This window comes from Notolepis coatsorum (assembly GCF_963971535.1).
Source record: "Notolepis coatsorum genome assembly, chromosome: 3".
In the NCBI taxonomy this organism is placed as follows: Eukaryota; Metazoa; Chordata; class Actinopteri; order Aulopiformes; family Paralepididae; genus Notolepis; species Notolepis coatsorum.
In genome coordinates, this window is record NC_140167.1 from 1,004,795 (window position 1) to 1,027,364 (window position 22,570).

At 45.0% G+C, this 22,570-nt stretch overlaps 1 protein-coding gene across 1 annotated transcript in view; it reads left to right on the forward strand.

Annotated features, from left to right (window-relative positions):
- The window catches only part of syne1b (spectrin repeat containing, nuclear envelope 1b), a gene marked incomplete at its 5' end in the record, with an annotated part of 448,744 nt that overhangs the window by 324,694 nt on the left and 101,480 nt on the right, over window positions 1-22,570 (forward strand). The window contains 5 exon segments of the mRNA XM_084310306.1: window positions 889-1,086; window positions 7,747-7,878; window positions 11,109-11,203; window positions 19,194-19,347; window positions 22,235-22,363. Coding sequence (XP_084166432.1) covers window positions 889-1,086; window positions 7,747-7,878; window positions 11,109-11,203; window positions 19,194-19,347; window positions 22,235-22,363 — 708 coding nt within the window.

The window sequence follows — 22,570 nt, forward strand, 5'->3', positions numbered from 1 at the left end:
GTGTTTCAAGTCGAGTGACTTGAATTCTAGACGGGTCCAGCCTTCAGTTACCAGCTCTTACACCAGTGTTTACATGACATTACATCATCCATCCTCACCCTGCCTCACAGAGTTTTATCTTCCCCATCACCCTGTGGATCATCCCGGGACGGGGGGGCGGGTTCAGGACCCAACCGGAGGTAAACAAGAGTATTAGAGCAGGGAGCCCTTCAGATGCCTGGGCTGCTAAGCGGCTGTAACGCTCGCCTTTAAGCTGATTATGCTGAAGTCTCTGTGTGGCAAGGACGCGTTAGCCAGGTCGTCGGGGGGGGGGGGGGGGGGGGGTAGGCTTTGGGATGATTAGCCCGCTGCCCGCTGCTGCGATTGGGCGACGGCGACAGGCATGGGCCGGGCCTACTAGAATATCCAAGTAGGGGAATCCTAGATGACAGGAGAGGGAGGGAGGGAGGGGGGCCTTGGAAAAAACATGGTCAAGAAGCCACTGATCACAGGCTCCACCGCGCTGTCGGCCGAATGGAAGAGATAGCTTCGATTAGACATTCGAACGGCGTTTGCTGACGGTGGTATTTTTCACCGACCGCACGGCAGGACTAACCTTTAGATTCAGTGCTGGAGCTCGTCTGCTACAGACCATGGGGCGCGAGGGATTAGCCGTCAACGTGCTGCGCTGGAGGCCAGGCTGGCCAGGTGGGCCCAGGACGAGAGCCGAGGCAGAGCTCTCCCTCTCCCGTACCCAAGGAGGGCTGTTGGTGTAGGGGGGGGGGGGGGCGGTCACAGACCCTGTCCCCCCTGGTTCACTGACACTACCGGGAGGGGTTTGTTGTTGTTGTTGTTGTTGGTGGGCGGGACACCATGTTTGAGCTGGCCTCCCTGCTCTTGCTGCTGCAGGACATGCTGCAGGAGATGGAGGAGAAGGTGGCCGTCCTGTCTGAGCTGTCGGTGCACAGCGAGACCCTGCTCCTGGGGGGCCGGGGGGGCGGGGGGTCCGGGGAGGCTGGCCAGCTGCTGACCCACAAGCTGCGCACCCTGAAGGGCAGTCTGCTGGAGCTGCGGAGGATGCTGCAGGACAAACGCACCCACATCCAGGTGAGGCGGCCGGGAGCATACAGAGGGGTTTAGTGGAGATACAGAGGTGTTTAGTGGATACAGAGGTGTTTAGATACAGAGGTGTCTAGTGGAGATACAGAGGGGTTTAGTGGAGATACAGAGTGTTTAGTGGAGATACAGAGGTGTTTAGTGGAGATACAGAGGTGTTTAGTGGAGATACAGAGTGTTTAGTGGAGATACAGAGGTGTTTAGTGGAGATACAGAGGTGTTTAGTGGAGATACAGAGTGTTTAGTGGAGATACAGAGGTGTTTAGTGGATACAGAGGTGTTTAGTGGAGATACAGAGGTGTTTAGTGGAGATACAGAGGTGTCTAGTGGAGATACAGAGTGTTTAGTGGAGATACAGAGGGGTCTAGTGGATATACAGAGGGGTTTAGTGGATACAGAGGTGTCTAGTGGATACAGAGGTGTCTAGTGGATACAGAGGTGTCTAGTGGAGATACAGAGGGGTTTAGTGGATACAGAGGTGTCTAGTGGAGATACAGAGGGGTTTAGTGGAGATACAGAGGGGTTTAGTGGATACAGAGGTGTTTAGTGGATACAGAGGTGTTTAGTGGAGATACAGAGGTGTCTAGTGGATACAGAGGTGTTTAGTGGATACAGAGGGGTTTAGTGGAGATACAGAGGTGTTTAGTGGATACAGAGGTGTTTAGTGGAGATACAGAGGTGTTTAGTGGATACAGAGGTGTTTAGTGGAGATACAGAGGTGTTTAGTGGAGATACAGAGGGGTTTAGTGGAGATACAGAGGTGTCTAGTGGAGATACAGATGTGTTTAGTGGAGATACAGAGGTGTTTAGTGGAGATACAGAGGTGTTTAGTGGAGATACAGATGTGTTTAGTGGAGATACAGATGTGTTTAGTGGAGATACAGAGGTGTCTAGTGGAGATACAGATGTGTTTAGTGGAGATACAGAGGTGTTTAGTGGAGATACAGAGGTGTTTAGTGGAGATACAGAGGTGTCTAGTGGAGATACAGATGTGTTTAGTGGAGATACAGAGGTGTCTAGTGGAGATACAGAGGTGTCTAGTGGATACAGAGGTGTCTAGTGGAGATACAGAGGGGTTTAGTGGATACAGAGGTGTCTAGTGGAGATACAGAGGGGTTTAGTGGAGATACAGAGGGGTTTAGTGGATACAGAGGTGTTTAGATACAGAGGTGTCTAGTGGAGATACAGAGGGGTTTAGTGGAGATACAGAGTGTTTAGTGGAGATACAGAGGTGTTTAGTGGAGATACAGAGGTGTTTAGTGGAGATACAGAGTGTTTAGTGGAGATACAGAGGTGTTTAGTGGATACAGAGGTGTTTAGTGGAGATACAGAGGTGTTTAGTGGAGATACAGAGGTGTCTAGTGGAGATACAGAGTGTTTAGTGGAGATACAGAGGGGTCTAGTGGATATACAGAGGGGTTTAGTGGATACAGAGGTGTCTAGTGGATACAGAGGTGTCTAGTGGATACAGAGGTGTCTAGTGGAGATACAGAGGGGTTTAGTGGATACAGAGGTGTCTAGTGGAGATACAGAGGGTTTTAGTGGAGATACAGAGGGGTTTAGTGGATACAGAGGTGTTTAGTGGATACAGAGGTGTTTAGTGGAGATACAGAGGTGTCTAGTGGATACAGAGGTGTTTAGTGGATACAGAGGGGTTTAGTGGAGATACAGAGGTGTTTAGTGGATACAGAGGTGTTTAGTGGAGATACAGAGGTGTTTAGTGGATACAGAGGTGTTTAGTGGAGATACAGAGGTGTTTAGTGGAGATACAGAGGGGTTTAGTGGAGATACAGAGGTGTCTAGTGGAGATACAGATGTGTTTAGTGGAGATACAGAGGTGTTTAGTGGAGATACAGAGGTGTTTAGTGGAGATACAGATGTGTTTAGTGGAGATACAGATGTGTTTAGTGGAGATACAGAGGTGTCTAGTGGAGATACAGATGTGTTTAGTGGAGATACAGAGGTGTTTAGTGGAGATACAGAGGTGTTTAGTGGAGATACAGAGGTGTCTAGTGGAGATACAGATGTGTTTAGTGGAGATACAGAGGTGTCTAGTGGAGATACAGAGGTGTCTAGTGGATACAGAGGTGTCTAGTGGAGATACAGAGGGGTTTAGTGGATACAGAGGTGTCTAGTGGAGATACAGAGGGGTTTAGTGGAGATACAGAGGGGTTTAGTGGATACAGAGGTGTTTAGTGGATACAGAGGTGTTTAGTGGATACAGAGGGGTTTAGTGGATACAGAGGTGTTTAGTGGATACAGAGGTGTTTAGTGGATACAGAGGGGTTTAGTGGAGATACAGAGGTGTTTAGTGGATACAGAGGTGTTTAGTGGAGATACAGAGGTGTTTAGTGGATACAGAGGTGTTTAGTGGAGATACAGAGGTGTTTAGTGGAGATACAGAGGGGTTTAGTGGAGATACAGAGGTGTCTAGTGGAGATACAGATGTGTTTAGTGGAGATACAGAGGTGTTTAGTGGAGATACAGATGTGTTTAGTGGAGATACAGATGTGTTTAGTGGAGATACAGAGGTGTCTAGTGGAGATACAGAGGTGTCTAGTGGAGATACAGATGTGTTTAGTGGAGATACAGAGGGGTCTAGTGGAGATACAGAGGTGTCTAGTGGAGATACAGAGGTGTCTAGTGGAGATACAGAGGTGTCTAGTGGAGATACAGAGTGTTTAGTGGAGATACAGAGGTATTTAGTGGAGATACAGAGGTGTCTAGTGGAGATACAGAGGTGTCTAGTGGAGATACAGAGGTGTCTAGTGGAGATACAGAGTGTTTAGTGGAGATACAGAGGTGTCTAGTGGAGATACAGAGGTGTCTAGTGGAGATACAGAGGTGTCTAGTGGAGATACAGAGTGTTTAGTGGAGATACAGAGGTGTCTAGTGGAGATACAGAGGTGTTTAGTGGAGATACAGAGGTGTCTAGTGGAGATACAGAGTGTTTAGTGGAGATACAGAGGTGTCTAGTGGAGATACAGAGGTGTTTAGTGGAGATACAGAGGTGTCTAGTGGAGATACAGAGGGGTCTAGTGGAGATACAGAGGTGTCTAGTGGAGATACAGAGGTGTCTAGTGGAGATACAGAGGTGTTTAGTGGAGATACAGAGGTGTTTAGTGGAGATACAGAGGTGTTTAGTGGAGATACAGAGGTGTTTAGTGGAGATGCAGAGGTGTTTAGTGGAGATACAGAGGTATTTAGTGGAGGTGTTTAGTGGAGATACAGAGGTGTTTAGTGGAGATACAGAGGGGTTTAGTGGAGATACAGAGGTGTTTAGTGGAGATACAGAGGTGTTTAGTGGAGATACAGAGGTGTTTAGTGGAGATACAGAGGTGTCTAGTGGAGATACAGAGGTATCTAGTGGAGATACAGAGGTGTCTAGTGGAGATACAGAGGTATCTAGTGGAGATACAGAGGTGTCTAGTGGAGATACAGAGGTGTTTAGTGGAGATACAGAGGTGTCTAGTGGAGATACAGAGGTGTTTAGTGGAGATACAGAGGTGTCTAGTGGAGATACAGAGGTGTCTAGTGGAGATACAGAGGTGTCTAGTGGAGATACAGAGGTGTCTAGTGGAGATACAGAGGTGTTTAGTGGAGATACAGAGGTGTTTAGTGGAGATACAGAGGTGTCTAGTGGAGATACAGAGTGTTTAGTGGAGATACAGAGGTGTTTAGTGGAGATACAGAGGTGTCTAGTGGAGATACAGAGATACAGAGGGGTCTAGTGGAGATACAGAGGTGTTTAGTGGAGATACAGAGGTGTCTAGTGGAGATACAGAGTGTTTAGTGGAGATACAGAGGTGTCTAGTGGAGATACAGAGTGTTTAGTGGAGATACAGAGGTGTCTAGTGGAGATACAGAGTGTTTAGTGGAGATACAGAGGTGTTTAGTGGAGATACAGATGTGTTTAGCGGAGATACAGAGGTGTTTAGCGGAGATACAGAGGTGTCTAGTGGAGATACAGAGGTGTCTAGTGGAGATACAGAGGTGTTTAGTGGAGATACAGAGGTGTCTAGTGGAGATACAGAGGTGTTTAGTGGAGATACAGAGGTGTCTAGTGGAGATACAGAGGTGTTTAGTGGAGATACAGAGGTGTCTAGTGGAGATACAGAGGTGTTTAGTGGAGATACAGAGGTGTTTAGTGGAGATACAGAGGTGTTTAGTGGAGATACAGAGGTGTTTAGTGGAGATACAGAGGTGTTTAGTGGAGATACAGAGGTTTTTAGTGGAGATACAAAGGTGTTTAGTGGAGATGATACAAATGTGTCTAGTGGAGATACAGAGGCTTTTAGACCCTTGTCTTTTGATATGTTGGTTTAGCTTGACTGAAATACTGTGAACATACAGTAGTCACAGTAGTAGTAGTACAACAACTACTACTAATACTGCTGCTGCTACTACTACTGTACTACTACTACTACTACTGTACAACAACTACTACTAATACTGCTACTACTACTACTACTACTACTACTACTACTACTACTACTACTACTACTACTGTACTACTACTACTACTACTACTACTACTACTACTACTACTACTACTACTACTACTACTACTACTATTACTGTACTACTACTACTACTACTACTACTACTACTACTACTACTACTACTACTATTACTGTACTACTACTACTACTACTACTACTACTACTACTACTACTACTATTACTGTACTACTACTATACTACTACTATTACTGTACTACTACTACTACTACTACTACTACTACTACTACAGTACTACTAATACTGTTATTGTCCTCACGCAATCCAAGTCATTTGTGATATAGTGATGCCGCATGTTTATCTAATGACTAGTCCGTTCACTGTCTGTCCGCAGGCTACGTTAGCATGGGCCGAGCTGAAAGGCGACTTGAGACGATATGTAATGTGACCACGAGGCTCTTGTGTGGACGCTGTTTGCTTTAATCCTTTTTACTACCAATGTTTGAAGAAATTATATAATTGTGTGGACTTTCCAATCGACAAATCAATGACTTTGACTTGATTTCAAATGCTCTCACTGTGTGTCCAGTCCTTGAAAGTGAAGGATCTTACGAGGATTGTGATTACCATATTGTTTTTTTGTGATCACATTTTATTAAATGTTTTTACATGTCAAGTCAAGTAAATTTTATTTATATAGCACATTTCCAGGCAGCGGCAGCTGGCACCAAAGTGCTTCACATGCAGGTTGATAAAAACAAATAATGTGATGCAAGATATAAGATTAAAAACATAATAAAGCAATGAAAGTAATAAAAACTAAATAATATGATGCAAGATATAAGATTAAAAACATAGTAAAGCAATGAAAGTAATAAAAACAGACACAGTAAAACATAGAGGATAGAAGGGCCAGGGGTCTAGTAGTGATTAAGTGGGGGGGAAGGCCAAGGAGAACAGGTAGGTTTTTAAAAGTGATTTAAAAGCCTGCACGGTCTGGGCGGTCCGTACGCTGAGGGGGAGGCTGTTCCACAATCTAGGCGCTGCGGTGGAGAAAGCTCTGTCTCCCCTAGTCTTGAGCCTAGTTCTAGGCACCACCAGTAGCAGCTCGTCAGCTGATCTGAGGGATCGTGGGGGGTGTTTCGGTGCAAGAGCTCGGATAGATAGGGAGGAGCCGTGCCATTTAGTGATTTAAAAACATTTAGGGCTAATTTAAAATCGATCCTGAAGCGGACAGGCAGCCAGTGGAGCGAGGCCAAAACTGGGCTGATGTGCTCATGTTTTTTTGTTTTGGTGAGGAGGCGCGTGGCTGCGTTCTGCACCAGTTGTAGGCGGCGAAGCAGGGATTTGTCGATGCCTGTGTAAAGGGCATTGCAGTAGTCGAGGCGAGTGGTGACAAAGGCATGTATCACCGTCTCTAGGTTACTTTGGGAGAGGTATGTCTTTGTCTTCGACAGGAGTCTAAGGTGGTAAAACTGTTTTTGACAACGGCGCTGACCTGTTTGTCAAATTTTAAATTGCTGTCGAAGATGACCCCGAGGTTCCTGACAGAGGTGGAGAGGTTTGGACCCAGGGGACCAAGTCCGTCAATGAGGGGGGCCGGGGGGGCACTATTAAAAACAATGACCTCGGTTTTCCCTTCGTTTAATGTCGGGGAGTTTTCAGACATCCAGCACTTGATTTCTGCCAGGCAGTCAAGTAGTGGTTTTATTGATGTTTTCCCTTGGGTGGGTTTTAAGGGGAGGTAGACCTGCACGTCATCGGCGAAGCAATGGAATAAGACAGTAACAATAATAATAATAATAATGACGAGGAGATAACAACAGACGATTGTGAATATTGTTGTGGTCATTTTCAGATATATAAATCGGACTATTAACCCTTTCACCGCCGTACTACCAAGCGGTTAACCCTTTCACTGCGACAATACACAGAAGGTTAACCCTTTCACTGCCACACGGCAGCCGGTTAACCCTTTCACTGCCACACGGCGACCGTCGGTTGTGTGTTAGTAAAGGGTTAACCTTCTGTCGTGTGGCAGTGAAAAGGGTTAATCATCGCCGTGATGTTCTCCTGCTGCAGAGTGCATCTTGAATGAGTGCCAGGGTGTACCGTGTTCTGGTCCCCTCTGTCCCCAGGGATCCCCCTAACCCTAACCCTAACCCAGGGTGTACCGTGTTCTTGTCCCCAGGGATCCCTGCAGGAGCAGGACAGCAGCGAGTCGGACTCCAGCCGGTCCCAGGGCCCCAGCGTTCAGGACTGGCTGGCCCAGGCCCGGACCACCCGCTCCCAGCAGCACCAGGACAGCCTCCAGAGACAGAGGGTGAACCTTCACCCCCCCCACTTTGGCTGTACCTTGTTTCATAAGCGACTCATCATTAATATTATTTTTTAATTTAATTTGAAATCTTTATTTCGAAATGTAATCATAAAATCAAAACAAATCATTGATCTCAAGAAATTAAATGAAAGGGCGGCTAAGTGGCGCTCGCCACTAACGCAGGATATGCTGGGTTCGAGCCCAGCTCGCAGCGTTGCTTCCGGCTTGGCTGGTCGTTCATACTAATACAATTGGCAGTATTAGAGGGGTGGGAAAGCTGGTGGGTGGGGATCGGACGTTGTGGACAGCGACTCCTACAGGTCGGTTGGTGCGCCTGTACAGCAGAATCAGGAAGCATCGGGGGCAGCGTGAGCCTCCCACGCGTTACTCCTCGCCACTGAGAGATCGCGCTGTACAGGTGAAAAGATGCAATGGCTGCCTCCTCGTGTACCGGAGGGGACATGTGATGCAAGGCTTGGTCCTCACTGCAGCCGACCAGTGGGAGGCATAGTCTAGCAACGTTCAAGACAGGGGAGGGGAGAATTGGATAATCCGAAATTGGGATTGGAGAAAATAGAAAAATTGGGAGAAAAAGTAGATACATTTTTTTTTTTTTTTAATAAAATAAACAAAAGCAAAACATAACTAAATTTACATGTTCGAAAAGGAGTAGGAAGAAGTATACACTTATTTAATCCTACCCCTTTTCCACTACTCAAATGAGTACTAATTTAAAACCTTACAAAACAAATATATATATATATGCAAAACGAAAAACAAAAACTATATATGTAAAACATGAAAGAAAGAAAGAAAAAAATGTAAACACCCATCATTCATTCAATCTTTATTTAATCTGGAAGGATGACTGAGAGCAAGCTCTCATTTACAATGACGTGGAGAAATACAACACAGTGGCTCGAGAGGTAGAGCAGTCGTCTGGTAAATCGGAGGTTCCCGGTTCGATTCCCGCTCCTCCCGGGCAGCGTGTCGATGTGTCCTTGAGCAAGACACTTAACCCCCTAATTGCTCCCGATGAGCAGGTTGGCTCCTTGCATGGTCGCCTCCGCCGTCGGTGTGTGAATGTGTGAGTGAACGGGTAAAATGTGAGGAACAAATTGTAAAGCGCTTTGGATAAAAGCTGTTATATAATTCAGAATCAGAATCAAAATCAGAAAGGTCTTTTTTGCCAAGTAGTTTTCACATACAAGGAATTTTCTTTGGTCGTTTTCGGTGCGACATTAGCGGACAGACAATAACAGACAGATAATACAATAAAGAGGTGGAGTAAGATCAAATGAAATATGAACTAAGTTAAGCACAATAGAATAGAATATAATTATGAAATAAAATAAAATATAGGCCAGGGCTGTACAACTGTAAATAAAGAGATAGAATAATATTTAATGGGATATAAACTAAATGAAATATAGCACAATAGAATATAGTACAACACAAATAGAATAGGATTAGAATAGACCAGGGCCCTCATGCATCAACGTGTTCTACGCACAGATCTGTGCTTACCCCGTGCGTACGATAATTTCTAAGCAAAGAGTGGGATTCATCAACTTCAACTTGAACTTGACTTTGTGCGTACATCTACGCACTTTTCAGACCTGGCGTACCTAGCGCCCAGTGGTAGAATATATTATTACAACAAGGAAATGAGCTTCTGTGCATAATAACACTGGCACGTTCTGTACGAACCGTAGTTCATTATAGTTCATTGTAAAATAGCAACAGTAGTGTAATTATGGTCAAAACCCTATAAATAGCATTTGGAATAATAGATCTTTCTCTCAGAATGAATGCAGCATGGTTTATATAGCGTTATCGGAATATACGGGGTGTAGGCTACTGACTGACTGCGCTCCGCGTAGCTTGATTGATTGATTGATTGAAAAGTTTATTAACAGATTGCAGAATGGGTACAGTACAGTACAGCTCAGTACATACAATTGTTAATTGGGGATGCAGACCAACTTTCGTCTTGTTTACATCAGGGTCCCCCATTTTCAATTCATCATAAATCATAAAGCTCAACTCGTTATTATTCTGCGCAGACCGCAGAAACACGGGAACGTTTTGATTATATTTAAAAGGCTTTACGTTAAACGAAACAAGTGGAACTTCGAAGCTGTAAGCAGAATACAAGTCATATTAATATAGTGTTCTTCCCCCTTTTTACTGTATAAGAAAGAATAGAAAACGCATTGCAATGACACTATAGTGGACAGACTATGTATATGATGGGATTCAAGTTCATGTATTGAAAGGCAGGCTATCATACATGCAGTGAGATTCATTGTTCTTGTATATGCTCTCGTATTATATTGTTTATATAGGCTCAAAATAGATTGTAGTATGCCTCTAGAAATCATATGCAGCAGGTAGAAAATTGACGGGAGATCCATCGCGATTTGGAATAAAATTGAGGAGAACTTTAATCCCTGGGGTATTAATCAAACAACACGGGAAAAGGCAGTCATATTCCAGCGCGGTCTTTATTAGCCGACAACAAAATAGATGCATCTAAAAATCATATAGCCAATCGAACACAACTAATAAAGGCATTCATATTACAAGCACGGTTATAATGACACACAACCAACGCCAAACAGTGGTCAACGAACGGTCTTTATTAGTATTTTGAGCTGTCCAGGCAGAATTGCAGCAATGGTCTTAGGGAGCCGTTGATATCTGACATCACCGTTTACAAATCCGCCTTTTATTTATCCCACAATACGCGATAGTGTCTTCTTGGTTCGACAGCAGTGAATTCTCCGTGGAGTTTCTCAGGGTTCCGCTCGGGTCCGTCCATTATTTCACATCCCATGGGGGGTGTTTCCTCATTTTCATGACCATATATGGATAATCATGCACGAGCATTGACGGTAGAACAAAGTGGTATTCATCAACACGGAGGACCATAGAGCCTGCGTACGCACGTGTGATGAATGCCGACTTCCCTGTGCGTGCGCTAGTTCTACATTCCGTGCTTACGTGTGGAAGTAGGTCAAGTTCTACGTCCACATTGATGCATGAGGGCCCAGGGCTGTGCAATTGGGCAGTTATGTGCAACAAGTATGAGTCAGTCAAGTATGAACAGGTATGTTTGGTTGTTTGGTTGTAAATGCAGCCATTTACCATTTAGCACATAAATGCAAAATAATTTATATTAAGAAACCAGCCAATATCCACATGTTGCTGTTTGTATCTTCATGGTTCAGGAGTTGGAGGAGCAGCTGACGGAGCAGAAGAAGCTGCTTCAGGCTGTCGCCAGCAGAGGAGAGGAGATCCTCACCGAGCAGGCCGCACCCAGCAGGTACCGTGTCTTCTAACCCTCACCCTCACCCTCACCCAGCAGGCCTCACCCAGCCGCGCCAGGTACTGTGTCTTCTAACCCTCACCCTCACCCTCACCCAGCCGCGCCAGGTACTGTGTCTTCTAACCCTCACCCTCACCCAGCAGGCCTCACCCAGCAGCACCAGGTACGTGTCTTCTAACCCTCACCCTAACCCTCACCCAGCAGGCCTCACCCAGCAGCACCAGGTACGTGTCTTCTAACCCTCACCCTAACCCTCACCCAGCAGGCCTCACCCAGCAGCGCCAGGTACGTGTCTTCTAACCCTAACCCTCACCCAGCAGGCCTCACCCAGCAGTGCCAGGTACCGTGTCTTCTAACCTTCTCACTGTCTGCTTACTATTATGCCCTTTACTACTATACTCATACTCCTACCTATCATGCCAATATGTCTACACTACTATCTGACTATACTTATTATGACATACCAGAGGTTATCATATAAAGGGATCGACACACATGATAACAATTTAACAAAGAATTTATTTAATCCTATCTAAACAAATAATAATCGAATTAAACAACAGAGGTATGTAACAGAATGGACAAGGATCCCAAGATGGTTCACTTGGTGGCTGATACAACCTGTGGTGTCTGAAGTGGGTAAGCAGATGGGAGAAGCAGACAGAAGGGTTAGACAAGGGAAACATATATACGGTGTGTGCAGGCAGCTCTCTGCACTGCACAGGTGATTCAAATTGGGGTAACGACCTACCCACTCCAACCTGCTCTTTGAGTCAGAAGACTCCCCATTTGCAGGTAGAGTGGGGGTCGTCACACCCTCCCCCTAAAGACAAGGGTTCTACCCCGTTAACAAATAACTTTTTTTATTTACAAACAAGCTAACCCAAATGTAACAATAATATTTTTTCAACAGTTCTAAACCCAAATCAAATCCTGTTTAACCCTTTGATCCATTCCCCTCACCATCCTGCCTCCGCTCTCTGCAACATAGGCACCTAGGAAGCAATTTAAGAGAGCAGGAGACAGTAGGGATTAGGGAACAGACAAAACAAGGGTTATACATTAGATAACAGCACATACCAATACAAATGTCCACAATCTAACACATTTGCCAACAATATATTTTTACAGAGCTAATTAAAGCAAACTAAGAGTCATTGGTTCAAAAACCTCATAGCCAGAACTCTACAGTGTAAAAACCCTGGTATATACAAATAAACATCAATTTAAACAAACAGCACAATTTTAGGCACACATCATCTCCAACACCCATGCTGACCGGTCACCCTTTCCCTCACCCTCCTGCCTCCGCTCTCTGCAACATAGGATCCTAAGAAGCAAATTAAGAGAACAAGCGACAGAAGAGATTGGGGGAACAAACAAGACGAGAAGAACAGAATGTTAAAAGATGATGCACTTCAAAACAATGGAGTCAACCCTATAATTTAAATCTACCATTTAAACTTAAATGGTCAACCATGCCCAGACGCATGTCATCAGGTGCTGAAAAGTTGCGGGCACAACCACCTTATTTAACTCAGCACAATGACCATAATGAGATTATCTTTTTTTTTTCTCTCTTTCCAATTCTCTTTTCCTTTCTCTTTTTTCCCGTTTTCATTTTCTCCTTACCAACCATCTAGCCCCTTTTGTGACTTTCGGTTTGCAAGCCTGGGGCTTTTGTGATCGCAGTCACTTATTTATACGGCGCCACCACCCAAGAAAATAACAACCAAGCGTGATCGGGGGGCTCGGAGTGTGTCAAAAATATATCAGATATGAATTTCAAAGATACCCAGCGTACAATATGGGTTTAACACAGCTTCACGATGGGGTCTGGAAGCTCGGAGTTGCTAATAAACATTTTAAATCATTTTTATAAAACGAGTGTACTCACAGAGCGAACCTTGGCAAAATGGCTGGTGCGTCCAGCGATCACTGCGCTCCCTATCGGTCCCTGTTGGTCATTACAACAATACACAGGAGACGCGCTCAGCAGATTCTACCCTGTAATGGCCTATAGGTAATGACCAACAGGGACCTATAGGGAGCGCAGTGATTGCTGGCGCACCAGGCATGCGACAAAAAAAGTTGCAGAAGGAGAAGACGCCATCTTGCTGCCAGAGTTCGTTGTGAGTACCACTTGTGTTTCCTAACAATGATTTAAACTGTTTATTAGCAACTCCGAGCTTCCAGACCCCATTGTGAAGCTGTGTTAAACCCATATTGTACGCTGGGTATCTTTGAAATTCATATCTGATATATTTTTGACACACTCCGAGCCCCCCGATCACGCTTGGTTGTTATTTTCTTGGGTGGTGGCGCGTATAAATAAGTGACTGCGGTCACAAAAGCCCCAGGCTTGCAAACCGAAAGTCACGAAAGGGGCTACCAACCATCTCACTCTGAATAGTCACGGGACCACCAACTTTCTGACCAAACCTCAGGTCATTAGGGCTAAACCCTGTGATCTCCTGGGCGACCTGCTCAGGAACGGGTACTGGAGAAGTGGAACAGAGAGAAACATTATTGCAGTCCCCATAATTCCCCCCCCCTTTAGATGGGCAAAAGTAGGTGGGCTTTAGGAGGTCCACATGTTCATACGTTATTGCATTTTTGCCAACAACATTTGTCTTATAATTTCTTCCAAACGGCATGGCTGTATCTAACAGTATTTCCAAAGCCGGATCAATTTCCACCTCTGTAGCCAAATCAGACTGTGACATGGACTGAAGTGGGTCAGGCAGAACCAAACTAATATGAACATTCTCAACATCCGTGCCCTGGGAAGCCCCCTGCGCATCACACGTTGCTGTCATTGCCTGTGTCACTGCACAGGCTGGATGCTCAATGACAACATCTGATATGTTGTCATTGTCAACATTGTCAAACATAGGACTAGGAGAGTCTTGTGAGTCTGGACTAGGAGAGTCTTGTGAGTCTGGACTAGGAGAGTCTTGTGTGACTTCACTTGGGAGAGGCCCCTCGGCCCACACCCGCACCTCAGCAAGATTGTTACCCAGTTCGATGTCCACACTAGGGCTGGGCGATATGGCCAAAAACGGTATCGCGATAAAATTATACAATTATTTTCATATAACTCGATATCGATAATTATCGTCGATATAATGTCTGTCAAGTTTAATTAACTTCTTATGCCCGGCACCGATGGACGGGCTATTAATAGACTTGTTTTGCTGCTGCGAATGTCTCGAGAGTCGAGTTGATGTCGTCATCAGTCCGCGCACGTTAGCAGTTAGCCAGAGCAAGCGGAGTATCTCATGACAATGTACTAAATATGACCCTAAAATACTCTGTTCCGCCCCAATACATTGCAACAACGTCCACCGTATACCCCACACTACTATAACAGTTACCCTCAGAATTCAAAACACACACCAACTCGGCAGGTAAACTGTAAAATAGCGCCGTGCAAGCTAATTATCCTAGCCAGCCTCGTTTCCAAGCGGTGTATTCCATGACAATGTACTAAATATGACCATAAAATACTGTTCCGCCCCAATACATTGCAACGACGTCCACCGTATACCCCACACTACTATAACAGTTACCCTCAGAATTCAAAACACACACCAACTCGGCAGGTAAACTGTAAAATAGCGCCGTGCAAGCTAATTATCCTAGCCAGCCTCATTTCCAAGCGGTGTATTCCATGACAATGTACTAAATATGACCATAAAATACTCTGTTCCGCCCCAATACATTGCAACGACTAACTAACTAACTACCTCAAAACCTCAATCTTCGTGCCAATACATGCAGGGGGTACTAATGCACTGAAACTCTCTGGGCAGAAAAAGTACCTGTTATACAGCCACTCCTCTGAGCCAGAGACGTGCTCCCGAGAGGACACAAGCGCCAGCGCCAATGCCAGTGCCTGTCTCTACCTGCGTTTGTAGCCGCCTAAAAAAGAAAACACCAAGACAAGCCCCCCTATTGGGAACCCACCTTCTTTGCCTAAACCGGGGATTAATGGTTCCCAAAACACACAGACTGTCAGGTATCAAACTCCAAAGCCTCAACACAAGCAATAACAAACAAACAAAACAAATCTCTACCACAAGAAATCTGCACAAACAAACTGCTACTTTCCCCCAAATCCCAAACAACAAACACCCCCAAGAACAAATCACGTGCTAACTCCCTAACACCGGCATACAAATAATTAGGCTACAAACAAACACTAGCCAACAGGCCACAAATACTAGCTGCAAACCTACAGGTCACAGACACTAGTCCAAAGAAGCAGCCTAATCACTTTTCCTAATTAGCCTTTCTATACTAAGACAGAGCTCAAACAAATTGTCCCAACAGGAACACTACCACAAATGCCAGCCAAATACAAATTCCAAATGCCAGAAAAATATCAAGCACATACCAAATCAACCACACTAGGCCAAATACAAACAAAACAAAGCCACTTCCAAATTCCACAAAAAGGTCCTACAAACGGATTGAGCCCCCATATATGACGAACCAGAGGGTTGTCATAAATGGGTAGTCCAAACGCACGTGATAACAATTGAACAAAGAATTTATTTAATCCTATCTAAACAAATAATAATCGAATTAAACAACAGAGGTATGTAACAGAATGGACAAGGATCCCAAGATGATTCACTTGGTGGCTGATACAACCTGTGGTGTCTGAAGTGGGAAAGCAGATGGGAGAAGCAGACAGAAGGGTTAGACAAGGGAAACATATATACTGGTTGTGCAGGCAGCTCTCTGCACAGGTGATTCAAATTGGGGTAACGACCTACCCACTCCAACCTGCTCTTTGAGTCAGAAGACTCCCATTTGCAGGCAGAGTGGGGGTCGTCACACTTATACTCCTACCTATCATGCTAATATGTCTACACTACTATCTACTATACTTATACTACTACCTATCATGCTAATATGTCTATACTACTATCTACTATACTTATACTACTACCTATCATGCTAATATGTCTACACTACTATCTACTATTCTTATACTACTACCTATCATGCTAATATGTCTACACTACTATCTACTATTCTTATACTACTACCTATCATGCTAATATGTCTAGTTCAAGTTTGTTTTTTATTTGTCAGAACAAAATACAGTATACTTTATAATGAAATGTACTATATTTCTATTTCTATACTACTGCACTCAGAGTGTAACACTCAAGTTCAACACTATTTGATGAACAATATCACTGACCCTTAGCTGCCAGAGTTGTACCCTTCCTGCTGACTTGTACACCATTTGTAAGTAGTTTTGGCTAAACACGTCAGCTAAATGACTAAATGTAAATGTCTTAAGCCAAAGTCAGATGTACCCGACGACAACACTCGACAGCATCGACCGGACACTGGATGTGGATCGTAGTGAGCCTCCTTGTCTTGCTTAAACGCCCCTCTCAGGACACATATAGTTTCAAGTTTCAAGTTTCTTTAATAGTTGTCATACAGAAGTACAGAATACTTTCATACAAAATGCTTCTTACTGTTACGCTCCAGAGACTGTGCTAGACAAGATAGTATCAAATAACATAGTAATTTGTAATAGGACCGATAGAAAGAAAATAAGTAGGACTATTACCAGTAGATAAAAGAGTAAAACAACTTAAGCGAAACCACATGTATAACAGTGTTAACGACAGGGCCCCTGAATATATGAAAGGTTGTGTGGTTATGGTAAGAGAGCTACACGATCATAACACCAGAGCTAGAATTATGTCTTGCAGTGTTCCTAAAGTTAAGAGTAAGATAGCAAGAAGCAAATTTTTTATTTTTTTTGTTACACATGTGTAGTACTCTGGCTACCAGTGATAAGCGGTAAGCGTCTTTGAGCACCTGGAAAAGCGCTATATAAGATAGATGTATTATTATTAGGGATGCTCGATATTGGCTTTTTTACCGATACCGATATTCCGATATTGTCCAACTCCAATTTCCGATACCGATACCGATACCGATATCAACCGATACCGATATATGCAGGGTTTCCCCCCCAAAAAACGGAATAATTTCAGGTAACTAATAATTTCACTGGATGCATTCAAAAGGCTTTCTAAATGTAAGCATTATCTGTGCAAAATATGATCATTAAAAAAGTAAAAATGAACATTTTAAACCAACATGCATACTTTTGACAATAAATAAAATAAGAATTGGTTCTTACTTGCTTGCCTGGGTAAATAAAGGTTAAATAAATGTTAAAAAAAAAAAAAAAAAAAAAAAAATTGTTATTGTTTTTTTTTTTTTTTTTACCGATACCGATATTTTCCGATATCACATTTTACTGCCGATATCGGCCGATAATATCGGTCGGCCGATAATATCGGACATCCCTAATTATTATTATTATTATTACCAAGCAAAGTCAAACCAAAAGCATAAAAAAAAAAAAAAAAGGTAAAGGCTAAATTATGGAAAGATCAAATGGCTCAGCAGCCACAGGGCAGAACATCTGATTCCAGGGCTATAGAGTAGACAGGGGGGGGGGCTGACACTCTAGTTCTTCCTAGTAGACATGGGGTACTGTACTCTAGTTCTTCCTAGTAGGCTATAGGTGCTGTGTTTCTATGTTTTTAAATTGTTTTATGTTTTTATGTCTTCCATCGAGGACCACCTTGGAAATAAGTATTTTAATTAATGCTTTTATGTGATATCCTCAAGAATACAAATTGGTCATGATCATTTGTTTCCATGATGTGTTTGTAATTTCCAAATAAGAGTCAAATGAAATGAACTGGCTCTCCCCACGCAGCGCCACGGAGCCGCTCTCTCCCTAACCCTAACCCTCTCCCCACGGAGCGCCACGGAGCCGCTCTCTCCCTAACCCTAACCCTCTCCCCACGCAGCACCACGGAGCCGCTCTCTCCCTAACCCTAACCCTCTGCCCACGCAGCGCCATGGAGCCGCTCTCTCCCTAACCCTAACCCTCTCCCCACGCAGCCCCACGGAGCCGCTCTCTCCCTAACCCTAACCCTCTCCCCACGCAGCGCCACGGAGCCGCTCTCTCCCTAACCCTAACCCTCTCCCCACGCAGCGCCACGGAGCCGCTCTCTCCCTAACCCTAACCCTCTCCCCACGCAGCGCCACGGAGCCGCTCTCTCCCTAACCCTAACCCTAACCCTCTCCCCACGCAGCCCCACGGAGCCGCTCTCTCCCTAACCCTAACCCTCTCCCCACGCAGCGCCACGGAGCCGCTCTCTCCCTAACCCTAACCCTCTCCCCACGCAGCGCCACGGAGCCGCTCTCTCCCTAACCCTAACCCTAACCCTCTCCCCACGCAGCGCCATGGAGCCGCTCTCTCCCTAACCCTAACCCTCTCCCCACGCAGCGCCACGGAGCCGCTCTCTCCCTAACCCTAACCCTCTCCCCACGCAGCACCACGGAGCCGCTCTCTCCCTAACCCTAACCCTCTCCCCACGCAGCGCCACGGAGCCGCTCTCTCCCTAACCCTAACCCTCTCTCCACGCAGCGCCACGGAGCCGCTCTCTCCCTAACCCTAACCCTCTCCCCACGCAGCGCCATGGAGCCGCTCTCTCCCTAACCCTAACCCTCTCCCCACGCAGCGCCACATAGCCGCTCTCTCCCTAACCCTAACCCTCTCCCCACGGAGCACCATGGAGCCGCTCTCTCCCTAACCCTAACCCTCTCCCCACGGAGCGCCACGGAGCCGCTCTCTCCCTAACCCTGACCCTCTCCCCACGCAGCGCCGCTCTCTCCCTAACCCTGACCCTCTCCCCACGCAGCGCCGCTCTCTCCCTAACCCTAACCCTCTCCCCACGCAGCCCCACGGAGCCGCTCTCTCCCTAACCCTAACCCTCTCCCCACGCAGCGCCACGGAGCCGCTCTCTCCCTAACCCTAACCCTCTCCCCACGCAGCACCACGGAGCCGCTCTCTCCCTAACCCTAACCCTGTCCCCACGCAGCGCCACAGAGCCGCTCTCTCCCTAACCCTAACCCTCTCCCCACGCAGCGCCACGGAGCCGCTCTCTCCCGAGGCGTCGGCTGAGCGGGAGGGCCGGGCGGCACGCGAGCAGATGAGGCAGCGGTGGGAGAGTCTGCGGCTGGAGCTGAGGACCAAGCTGCAGCTGCTGCAGAACACCCTGGAGCAGGAGCACCGACAGCCGGTACGGAACCTGGAGCCACGAGCCGGTAGAGCGCTGTGGTGGAACCAGACTCATCGATTAGGGTCGTAGAGGGATCTTCATGATCAATATAGGTTTAATAGAGAAACACATAGAAGGTTACGTGATCTTTGGCTGAGGGGAGTGTTTCCCACTGGCCACCTGGGAGAACACCGAGGTGGATTGATACAGTACAGTACAGTACGGCTCAATACACACAAGTGTTAAGGGGACGCAGACCAGAGAAAGGCTTTCGTCTTGTTTACATCAGGGTCCCCCATTTTCAATTCATCGTAACATGACATACAGATATACAGTACTGTTACATCCAGACATTTATGACATACACAAGATATACAAATATACAGTACTTTTTATTTACAGACAGAGTTTCTAAAAGAGAATATATACATTTGAGGGGGAGGAAACTGTACGTTGGGTGGGGGGTTTGGACATTTACCGGGGCCAGTTTCAAATTGCGGCCTCTCGTAGGTGCTTTTTTAGAGCCGTTATGAAGGTGGGTAGGGATTCACATTCTTATACGGCTGTGGGTACTAGGGCGTTACGTGATCTTTGGCTGAGAGGAGTGGGGGCCACCTGGGAGAACACTGAGGTGGAGAAGGGGATCCGGCTCTCTGGTGGACAGAGAAGGGTGGGGGGGGGGGGGGGGGTTAGGGGCACATTGGTTCTCTAGTTGTGAGATTCAAACTATTGTTAGGACAGCCAAAGGGATTCCTCCACACCAGTGTTTTTCTTGGCGGCACTGTGGTGCAGTGGTTAGTGTCGTTTCAAGATTCAAGATTCAAGAGTTTATTGATCACATACATACCAGAGCATACAGTGAAATGTGGTTGGCCATGCCCACTACGATTGTGCAAGAATACAATAGTAATAATAGTAAATAGTAATACAAATAAGTAGAATAGACATGATGAAATAGACATGTTAATAAATCACTTCAAGGCACTGGGTCCTATGTACACTTCTATACAATATACAGTTTACTTCTATGTCCCTATGCTATACTTGCTGTTACTAGCTATACTATGCAATAATCACAACAAGTGTTGTTGCCTCACATCAAGAAGGTACCGGGTCTGTCTGAACCCGACTGGACGGGGAGCGTGTGAGGTGTTCATGTTCTCCCCGGTGTTCACCTGGGTTTTCCTCCAACACTGGCCATGCCCGCTTTGATTGTGCAATAATACTAAATAATAAAATAGACATAATAAACGGGTAATAAAATAGACATAAAAATAGGCATGACAAAATAGACATGCTAAAGTCCTGAGATAGTGCAATACAATGTTAGCTACGGATTTAAGGCACTGGGTCCTATATGTACACTACTATACAATATACAGTTTTTACTCTATATCCTTATGCTATACTTGCTATACTTGGTTTGACTTACTTTTCTATGCTGGGGAGCCAGACAGGGCCTGACAATGTTAACTTGTGTGAAAAGTCATGAGGGTGAAACCCTACAATGGGTGTTAATACCTCAGTATCCATCTCATAAACCCTCAATAACATATATAGGGAGGTGTAGTCTGACGTCACTTTGGAGCGCCCGCGAGGTCCACCCGTATAGAGATTTATCATTGGGAAAATGCATTATCGGCTATTGTAACAATTCTGCCTCATGAACATTGAAAAGCTTTCCATTTTTGCACAAAATTAGTTCCCTTCTATCACTAACATTATTGTTTAAGCATTTTTGTTTTAAATACAATTCTGCGATTTTTCTTTTACGATTAATTGCGAATATTTTCATGTTGAGCTATAGATTGTGGATGAATACGCACAGAAAGGTACACCATGCAAATGTTCATGCTTTATTTGTTTCAAATGAGACGATTTAGAAATGGGCAATGGGGAAATACGTTGCAATTTTTGCGAGGTGGACCGGCCGGAAACAGCAATGACGTCACCACTACACCTCCCTATAGGAGACATCCAATATTCAAACAACCACAGTTGTTTTCAGTTCCACAACGGTCACTCTGGTTCGATCCCCCGGACCGGGCAGGACAAATCTTAGGAGGGGAAGTGAATAATGTGGGATTGGGCCTCTTACCACCACGCTTGTAAACAACGAATTAGGGAAACACTGCTTGCCACGTTGGTTTTTAATAATCCATCAAACGACCTTGTGTAACTTGAATCCGCTTCAGTATCAAAGCATGGCTTTAAACTAGGGGTGTAAAGGTTCACGTATCCGTACCCAACCGTTTCAGTGCTGGACCTTAGTTTCAGTACGGCTGTGTACTGAACGAATACAACGGTATGTTAACCACTAACGACTGCCCACCGGGGGCTGTTTTTTTCCACAATCCAATATAATAATTTTTTTTTAACAACTTGATTATTAATTTCAATATAGAATATTCGTTCACCGCCCAAGTACAATTAGTTACTGCACACTACATCACCCCTGAGTGGAACATGGAAAGCCAAACTTTCCCCCACTGTACCGAAAACCCGTACCGAACCTTGACTTCAAAACCGAGGTACGTATCGAACCGTGGTTTTTGTGTACCGCTACACCCCTACTTTAAACCCCACCGTGACTTTGGGCTTTTCCAATGTACAGTTTCTCTGTCAAATGTATATACTCTCTTTTCTGGACTCTTTTTGTATCACAAACAGTACTGTATTTGCAAATCTGATATGTCATAAATGTATAGATGTAGCAGTACTGTCTATCTGTATGTCGTGTGTGTCATATATGTTATGATCAATTGAAAATGGGGGACCCTGATGTAAACAAGACGAAAGTCTTTCTCTGGTCTGCATCCCCTTAACAATTGTATGTATTGAGCTGTACTGTACTGTACCCATTCTGCAATCTGTTAATAAAGTTTTCAATCAATCAATCAATCTACAGGTTTACTCCAGAACTGGCAGAGTACCGACTGGGCCGCTGTTTAAAGGAGAGACCCAGGTCCTTGACAAGTCCTCTCTGAAGACGCTGTATGACGGCTTCAGACAGAGCATGGAGGAGGCCTCTACCCAGGTTATAATACATCAATACTAACGCAGTACATGTCCAATAGTGCTGTATATACCGTATATATACATTTATATATTATATTTACTGCATATATTTATATCTGTCGGGAATATACCTGCATATAATACTTATATATACCTACTTATACACCTGCATATAACCCATGTAACTCTGTATGATAGCATGTACAATAATGCTGTATATACCATA